Source organism: Chinchilla lanigera, unplaced genomic scaffold, assembly GCF_000276665.1.
Source record: "Chinchilla lanigera isolate Chin_1 unplaced genomic scaffold, ChiLan1.0 scaffold00041, whole genome shotgun sequence".
Lineage (NCBI taxonomy): Eukaryota > Metazoa > Chordata > Mammalia > Rodentia > Chinchillidae > Chinchilla > Chinchilla lanigera.
Genome location: NW_004955442.1, coordinates 5,891,668 through 5,901,108, shown reverse-complemented (window position 1 = coordinate 5,901,108; position 9,441 = coordinate 5,891,668). Strand labels below are relative to the sequence as shown.

Genomic DNA, 9,441 nt, shown 5'->3' with positions numbered 1-9,441 from the left:
GAATAAAAACTAGGAGGTATGACAGACATTGTGAAATGAAAGGAAAATGCTCAAAAGTAAAGGGCAACTGGGGTGTGGGAAAAGAGAAGCAAAAGAAGGGGAAATTATGTAAGTATGCATATACAGAATAGCTAACATAGTTGTACTACTGTCTTCTATTGGTCTACAGAAAGGAACAGTTAATGACTACTTGTTTGATCAATCTTGTACGTCTCTACTTGTTTTCCTGAGAAACCATTTTGAAGATATCAATAAGTAATACAACAACCATGGTTAATTTCCTGCAACTTTGTCGTAACTGTTTTCTTTGTATTGTTCTTATGCTATTTTGTAAATGGATGTCTGTCTGTTAATATGTTGTCCTTCTTTTATTTTTTAAAATAAAAAGAAAAGAAAAGAAAAGAAAAGAAAAGATGCAACAAAGTACCAGGAACTCTCTGGCAACTGCTGGTAGGGTGCAAATGGTACAACCACTTTGGAGGACAATTTGACAATTATCTAGCAAAGCTGGGGATGATTATACCCTCCAACCCAGAACTTTGCTCCTAGGTATATGCCCTAGAGAAATTCTCCAACGTGTCCACAGAAAGACTTGTAAAAGAATGTTCCTAACAGCACTGCTAATATGAGTCCAAAAAAAAAAAAAAAAAAAGATAAAGTTAAGAAAAGAAAAATAAGCCGGGTGTGGTAGCTCATGCCTGTAATCCCAGCACTTAGCACTTGGGAGGCTGAGGCAGGAGGATCACTGTGAGTTTGAGGTCAGCCTCAGTTACAAAGTGAGTTCGAGGTCAGCCTAAAGCGCATAGTGAAACCCTTCCTCAAAAAGACCGAAACAAAGAAAAAGAAGAGAGGAAAAGAAAAATAAAAAATGAGTGAAAAACAACTAAATGGACACTATATCAGTCAGGACAGAAACAAGAAATGGCTCACATACTCAGATTTAAAGAGGGTTTATTTTAGGGGGTTATATGGGATAGATTATAAGGAAACCACAGGGACAGTTTTTTGGCAGCCCAAAGGCAGACAAGCAGAGCTGCTGTCACTCACACACCTGCATGGGGGAATAAAGAGAATGGTCACCCAAATTTGAAGAGAAAATTTGAGGAAAAAAGTGCTATCTTGAGAGATGGTGAGAGGAGAAATACAGCCAGCTCACAGCAAATCTCCAAGAGAGTGAAGTGCAGGAATAAACAGGCTTTTGCTTCCTCCTCCTTCTGACCTCCAGTCTAGCCTTCCCACTGGCTGAACAGAAGGGGAAACTAGAGGGCAAGGAGTCCACTGAGGAGCCCACAGAGGTCAACCTCCTTGGAACTCTGTGGGAAAGGGAGAGAGATTTGAAGAGGCAAGGGAGAAGCAAATCTGAAGATACATAGCGTGTCCATCAACAGAATGTACAATGTATATACTTACACAAAGGGATATTGCCCGGCAGGAAAATGAAGTGGAACTACTTGCATTACTACAGACTGAAAAACGTCATCTTGGGTAAAAAAGTCAAGTTGTATTAACACACATAGAAAATGGCAAGGTAGGCCGGGAGTGGTGGTGCACACCTGTAATTCCAGCACTCGGGAGGCTGAGGCAGGAGGATCATTGTGAGTTCGAGACCAGCCTGGGCTACAAAGTGAGCTCAAGACCAGCCTGAACTGCATAGTGAGACCCTGTCTCAAAAAAGACCAAAAAAAAAAAAAAAAAGATCTTTAAAATGCGGTGTGAATGTAAAGCGCCAGGGTCACCAGACCTAGAAGTAGCTGTAGGTGCAAAGAGCAGGTACCAAGACTCTCAGAAAAAGGCTTGACCCTTCAAATTGTAGTTCAAGAAAACTAGTGAGGCAGGTAAAGTGGGCAAAGGAGGGTGGCAAGCGTGAAGCAAATGGTGGGGATAAGCAAGATCAGGTTGTGCATCCTGGGGGAGACTTCCCTGAAGTTATAACGTTGGTGGGCTCCTGGGAAGGCATTTGACTCCAGGCAGACAACAAAAAGAAAAAAGTGTGTGGGGGGGTATGCTTCCTCCTGACTTACAGCTCAAGGACTAATGCTGTGTTCATTTAGCATATGTCCGACAGTGGGCTGCAGAAATATTTTCAATCTGCTAACACACCCAACCATCCTATGAAGCAGGTATTATCAAACTCGTTTTTACTGCGTGGCAGATGATCTAAATCCAACGTCCAAGCACTCAACTCGACCACAACTCTAAAATGCCTTCCCTGTGCTGATGGCTGTTGTTAGTATTTCAGTGAATGACTCCTATTATAGTAAGTAAATGTAATTGCGTCCTATAAAATGCATCCTGGTGAAAGACCCTACTAAAAACCTGCACCAGCGCTTATCCAGTGTCACCCATAACCTCGTCACGATTCCCATTCTACAGCTGAGAAAACTGAGGCACTGCCAAGGCAGGGTTTGGGACCCGGGTGCAAGTGCTGAGGACTCTGCTTTGCTGCGGTCCTCTGACTTTCCTTCTCTCAGAGAAGTGAGGTCCAGGCCACTGAAGACCGTGGATGGGCTTCCTCCGCTGGGCTCTCGGGTCTAGCGCCCCTGGAAACCTAAAGCCCAGACGACCCAGCTTCTAAAGCGGTCCCCAGCCGCGCGCGGGTGCAGCCTGCGAAAGTGTCCGGCGTAGGCGCACGCAGCCGCAGCGCAGGTTCCGCCAGCAGAAGGTTCCGCAACTCCGGAGTTTCCTCCCCCAGCGGCGGACCAGCAGTACCTGCGAGAAACGCGTCCAGGGTCCTGTCCCGGGCTCTGTGGAAAACGCTCCCCACCTTCGCAGCTGACATAGCGAGTTTCTGGGAGCACACTTCGTACGAAGGAACAGCGCGACTCCACACCGCCCAGCAGCCCCGTTCTGCCCGTTGGTGCCCTCTGCTCAGGGCGGGACAAGAGGGGTGGGGCGGGGCTCGGCCGCTCGGGGTGCCGCTAGTGCTGCCTGGGCCAGGCCGAGGCGCCAGCGGCCCCTCTGGAATCGACCCAAGCTCCTGGCAAAGCCCAGGTGTCAGGGACCCACGTGGACAGTGGCTACCTGCGGGCTCAGGCTTTGGGGCCAGGCTTTTCCCCGAAGGTAGGGTTTCCAGATTTGACCGGTTACAGTATAGGGCCCCAAGTTAACTTGGAATTACAGATTTTCTTAAATTATAATTATTTATAAGTATATCCCATGTAATATTGGGGTGATATTTATACTTAATTTTTTTCGCTGTTTTATTTGAAATTCCATTTGAACCAGGCGTCCTGATTTTTATCTGGTCAATAGGGTCTGCCCGTTTTCTCAAGACAGCCTTCCAAGTCCACCACTATGATCTATGACACTTCATTTTAGGGCATCTGGAGTTTCCCAGTCACTGCAGGTCATTCTATTATAGGTGCATTGATTGAAGGTCAGGCCTCAGGATAGGGAAATGACTACACCCACATACTTCCTCTATGGAAAAACAGCAGTGATTGATATTCTACATAGGCATCGGTCATCTTGAGTGGAGGGCCAAAACCTCCTTAACCTACCTCTCGTAGAAACTCCTTGTTCAGCATATATGAACTTGGGACAGAGACTTGCGTTCCCATGTGATCCCCATTTAATCAATAGTTTTAAGCGACTATACTTGTACTCTTATTGGCTGACCATAGTTTTATCCCACCTCATACCTTGTAATTTCCCATTGGATCAACATTACCTAAGTGGCTGTACTTGTAATGTTAGTTAACTATAATTTTATACAACCTTACACCCACCTCACCTCATGCTTTTACTCTATAGAACTCCCTTGAGAAGCTGAGAAGAGGGTTCCCCCGAGGCTACCTGCTCAGGACTCCACCTGTCTCTTTTAGACAGAAGCTTTCTCTCAACAAATACTTCCTACTTGTAACCTCCATTGCTCCTAGAATTCATTCTTCGATTTTAGAGAACACGTATTCAGAATATCAGACAGCTAGCAGGTTGGCAGTTATATTTTCCTTACATTATTTGGGTTATTTGGAGGTGCTATATCATCCCTATATCATATGCCCTATATCAATTCTATTACTATTTTGTCATGCTAGGCAGCAAGCGTGCAATGAGGCACTCTGTGTATAGCTCACTTAATCCATACAGCACCCCCAGGAGTTGATGCTGGCACTGGCCACATTTGTCAAGTGGGGAGACTGAGGCTTAGACACACCTCTGGAAAAGTAGTAAAGCTACAAACCAGCTAAACTGGGATCTATTCAGCTCAAAAACCATCACATTGAATTGCTAAGTCAGTGTTTGTCAAATTTGTGAAAAATTCAAATTCCAAGGTGGGCTCATTGAATCCAGATCTCTAAGAAAAAAAGTCTGTTTTTAGCAAGCACCCCAGGGGAGTTCTTATGATCTACCAAGTTTGGGAAATTCTCTTCTCAACCAGCCACATAGATATCTAAAATATTGTTTGGGAGGCTGACACAGCCCGAATGGACTAGAGTCAAACATGAGTCATACTAGTTAATAACAAATGTGAATGGGCTCTGGTCAGACTGCTGCAGTTCATCCTGGTTCTACCGCTTAGCAGTTGTATAATCTTGAAAATGACTTTCTGTGTACCTCAGTTTCCCTGCCTGTCAAAGGCGAACAATGGTAGTATATAGGGTTGATGGAAGGCTTAGATGAGTTGATGGCAAATGGTAGTTTACTCAATGAACTTTAGCCATTATTATTAATCACGATGTCCCTATTCCTCACATAGGGCCTGGCCCGGAGGAGGATTTCAGGAAATGTGCAATCTGGAAATGAATGACTGAGAATCAAAAGTCCACATGGTGAGCAAAAGTACTTGTGTGGCCCAACGCCTGCCTACCTCTTACCCCACTTACTGCAGCCACACTGACCTCTCAGTTCATTAAACATGCAAATGTAAATCCAGTACCCCCTTTGCATATGTAGTTCCTTCTGCTAACAGTGCATCTGCCCCTGTCAAGCTAACATCCTCCAAATATCAAGGCTCTCCCTTCAATGACACTTCCGAGGAGAAGCTTTAGCCTGCATACTGGCACATTGTCTCTCAATCTAAAGCAGGTCTCCCATTCTTTATCATTGCTTTCTGTTCATTACACCTTGCACTGTACTTTGCACAGCTGCAACTCCATTATACTTTGTATAGCTCATAATTATATGTGCACAGGTGGAATTATTTTGTTTAATGTTGTCATGCCCAACATAACTGCTAGGTCTGTGGGGCACTTACCTTGACTGTTTGTTCACCAAACAGGATGCTTGAGGCACAGACGTTTTGTCTTTTTGAGGCAGGGTCTTGCTATGCAGTTCAGGGTGGCCTTGAGCTCACTTTGTAGCCCAGGCTGGTCTCGAACTTGGAAGGATCCTCCTGCCTCAGCCTCTCAGGTGCTGGGATTACGGGTGTGTACCACCACACCTAGAAAAACTGTGGAGTACTATATATATATATTTTTTCTGTTTTTGTTTTTTTTTTTTTTTTGGTACTGGAAATTGAACTCAGGACCTTGCACTTGCCAGGCAGGCACTTGGAGGCACAGACTTTCAAATGGCTGATGTATGAATAAATAAGTGGATTACAATATCTTGGAAGAAGTCCCTATTTTGAACCTGGACAGCAGTTGAGCATAGCTCTATGGACAGAAATGCACTGCGGTGTTGGGTGCTAGTGAGAGCTGTAGTTAAACCTGGTCACCACTGAGACCCAACAAACTGCCTCACACCAGTGCATTTCCCTGCTGTGCCACCTTGTGAAAGTTACTAAATCTCCCTGAGCTTCTGCTCCCTCCTAAAAAGAAGTGATCATTGCACCAACCTCACGCAGTTTTCTTGATGCTTAAATGAAGCACTAGACAATGTTTCTGGCACATTTTAAATGCCTAATAAATTTCTGCTCTAGTTGACATTCTTAGAAATGTCGTTATTATTATTATAATTGTTATTGTTAAAATACTGTTTAATTTGTAATTTTTCTCATCAAAATTCTACTCTTTCAAGATTATGTTCAGGTGTCACCTTTGCATTAGTCAAGGTTGATTTCATCACAGATAACAAAAATACCAATTGAAGTTGGCTTAATCAGAAAAAGGAATCCACTGGCATTTATAAATTAAAACCCTACACTTCAGGAGTTGTTTGACCCAGCCGTCCCTATGGTCTTGTAAGAATCCAGCTCTCCAGTTTGCCCTCTCTGCCTTTTGTCTTGGCTTTACCTTCACTCTCCATAGAGAAGACTCCTTCCTGTCACTTGGAAACCCCTCTCCATTGGAGCAGAATGGCCGTAGCAGTTCCAGGCTGCACCCTCATGAAACACCACTGAGGGTTGGGGGAGAGGAAGGCAGGTTGGTTTTCTCCCAGAAGCTCCGGGTAAACACCCTTCGGACCACTGCAATGCTAGTTTAGATATGTAGTCCTCTCTGAACCAAGATGAGAGGGGAAAATGGCATGTTTAGATTGGCACAAACCATAATGGCTGCCCATGGAGAAGGAGTGCTACTGATTTTATCCAAGCCATAGGCTGAAAAAAAAGGGAGCATAGTTCTTTTAAAATTGAGATCTGGAAAGGAGCCAGTAGGAAATCTAGAGCCTACCCCTTGCTGGCATGAGCATGGGGGTGAGAGATCGGCCGTGAGTGCCATGTCCCCTCAGGCATGTTAAAAACTACCCTTTCCTCCCATCCTAACCATGTCATAGCCGATTCCAAATATGCTGGCATTTAGAGACTCCAGTACATTATTAAGAACATCAGTTGCTGTCCTGGGCTGCACAATAGCCTCACTCCACAAAACAATTTGTCACAATGCTCTTAAGGCCCTGGGCAGCTGAGCTTTTATAGTTTCTCCATCTACTTTTTTATAGATTGTGCACTTCCTGTCCGCACTTAGGTCTTGAGCAATTGCTCCTCACTCTTTCTGGCTTCTGCCTCCAGGAGATCCTTATCCTCTGCCTCCTTCCTCTGTTTCCTATCTGTTCAGATTTGTGACACCAGATAACAAAGGTCTTTAGGACTCTGAGCCAGGTGGGTTTACAGATTTGAGCCTCAGCACAGGAGCCTGAAGCCACGTTTAGAGAAAAGTGCTTTGTTTTAATGGGAATAATCATTCCGGGTTAGGCTTTGAGGTATTAATTCTATATGTCAGCCTGTCTGGGCCACAGGGCCCAGATATTTGGTTAACACTTTTCTCTTTTTCTTTTTCTTTTTTCTTTTCTTGTTTTTTTTTTTGTGGGTGCTGTAACACTTTCCTGAATGTTTTTCTGAGTACGTTTTTTGGAATGAGATTTGAATTTACATTGGGATTTTGAATCAAGAAAATTACCTTCTATAACACAGGTGGGCCTGGTCCAACCAGTTGATGAATAAAAGACTGAATACACCCAGGGTTATGGTTTGTGTCTAGATATTCACCTCAAAGCCTCACCACATGAGGGCTTTTTCAGAGGTGGCTGGATCTAGAATGTGTGGCGCTGGACTTGATTCATGGTGCAATGCTATGATCAAGGGCACTAGGATTTAGGGTCTGAGTGCTACCTGCCCTGAGTAGCCTGGATAAGATATAAGATATATCTTATATATCATCCCTTGTTACTTTTGCTACCTTCTGTGTGCCATGAACTGTTCATCCTCTGATGTCTGTCTGCTGTGCGACCCCGCCTTGGAACCAGCCAGTTATGGACTAAAACCTCTACAAAATGGAAACCCTCATCCTCCTTTAACTTTGGGTATTGGGTATTTTGTCTCACCAATGAGAAAAGTAACTAAGTTACCCCCAAAAGAGGGAACTCAGCCAGCAGAGGGGCTTTGAACTTGCCCTGGAGCATCAGCGCCTCTGCTGTCAGTCCTGTCAGTCCACCTTAGAGAATTTGAACTTGCCAGCCTCTATAATCATGGGAGCCAATTCCTTACAATAAACCTCCTACAGATACATTCACATCCTATTGGTTCTGTTTCAGAAGAGCCCCAAGTCATACAGATTGTGAGTGGTCTTTCCTTGGAAGTATGGAGTGCCAGAATTGGCACATAGTTCAATTTGTGTTAGTATTCTCAGATGAAGGATCACATCCTGATGCAGTACATTTGAGATATATGGAAACCTGAAAGCACAATGTACCTAGTGAGTGCTGTGGGCACCAGAGGCACCACACCTTTACCTACTGATGGGCCACATCTGTGCGTGGGGCTCAGGAATGGGTGGGGATGGGGTAGGGGCAAGCATAGAGGGAAGCTCGTGAGATGCATAGGGTTTTACATATTTGATTTGCAGTTTTTACATACATATTTGATTTGTATTTTTTTAACAGAAAATTAAATAGCTTGGTTTTTGGACCAGGTCAAAATGCCATGGGTACTCTGAAAGCAATAACAACTAAGAGTACCTTAAAAATTTACCAACTTAGTTGATACTGTTATAAGCTTGTTATGAGCAGGATAGTCAGGATTCTTTTTCTCTTTCCAATCTGTTAGAGAAATTTTTGAAATGTTCCAAACTAGACCATATGCTCCAAAAGAAAAATGAATTCACATCCTTGAGACCTTTTAGCCATCGCTATACCCCTTGTGAGTTGTGTAGCTTATACATTTTGTTTTCGTTATTGGAAATAAAGCTATTATGTACGTTATTATATATAATTACTCTTTATAAGTGCCTACTAAGGCATCTCATGCACATTTTCTCATTTTATCCCCCAAACAAAATGACATTTTACCTCATTTCAAAGATGAGATCATATAGCCTCAAGGAGGCAAGGGTAATATGCTTGGAGTCATCCCAGCATTTACAAAAATGGCAAAGCTAAGATTCCTTTTTTAATCCATTTTCTATCTCTGATAGTCAACTTCTATGCCTTTGGCAATCTTTAGACCTACGTCAATCCTCCTTGTGTTTGGCTTTAAGAGTTTCTTGAGAAGTAACTTTGAAAACTTGTGCCCTCTCAACATCAGTGTTCAGGAAACAACCAAAAGTTGACTTAGAGGCCAGGTTGGTGAGTCACATGATCTAAATTCAAGGAAAGATCATATGACTCGCCACTTATGCCACTTACACACTATGACCTCATGCAAGTCGCTTACCCTTGCTGAATTTCATTGTCTTTACCTGTAACGGGGGTGTGTGTCATGTTTAACCACAGAACTATTGGCAGGATTTAGTGACACGGAATATTTAAAGTATGTGCCGTAAAACATAATAATTGCTCGATAAATAACTTGTTGCTATTATGATTGTTATTTCAGAAATGCTGCTGATAACCTTCCAATGGGGGAGAACACTCTCACTCCTTGGGCACAGAGGCAGGCAGGGTTTTCTGATAGTCAGAAGGTGAAACAGGAGGAGTTCCATAACCACCAGGGAAATCACATATGAGCACAGTCCCTTTTCATACCTGGTTTGTCAGAACCAGCTGTCTAGTCCAGTAGTCCCTGGTCACATGTGCCTAATCAAAATTTAAAAATTAATTTAATTGTTAATCTTTTCTGTATAA

At 43.5% G+C, this 9,441-nt stretch overlaps 1 protein-coding gene and 1 long non-coding RNA gene across 2 annotated transcripts in view; one reads left to right on the top strand and one right to left on the bottom strand.

The window, feature by feature from the left end:
• Cpped1 (calcineurin-like phosphoesterase domain containing 1) overlaps window positions 1-3,054 on the bottom strand; it is a 125,330-nt gene extending 122,276 nt beyond the window's left edge. The window contains exon 1 of the mRNA XM_005391148.2: window positions 2,710-3,054. Coding sequence (XP_005391205.1) covers window positions 2,710-2,779 — 70 coding nt within the window. The 5' untranslated portion in view covers window positions 2,780-3,054. The remainder of the gene's footprint in view (window positions 1-2,709) is intronic.
• LOC106149322 overlaps window positions 2,980-9,441 on the top strand; it is a 15,940-nt gene continuing 9,478 nt past the window's right edge. Inside the window, exons 1-2 of the long non-coding RNA XR_001235425.1 lie at window positions 2,980-3,060; window positions 4,700-4,772. This is a non-coding gene — a long non-coding RNA (uncharacterized LOC106149322). The remainder of the gene's footprint in view (window positions 3,061-4,699; window positions 4,773-9,441) is intronic.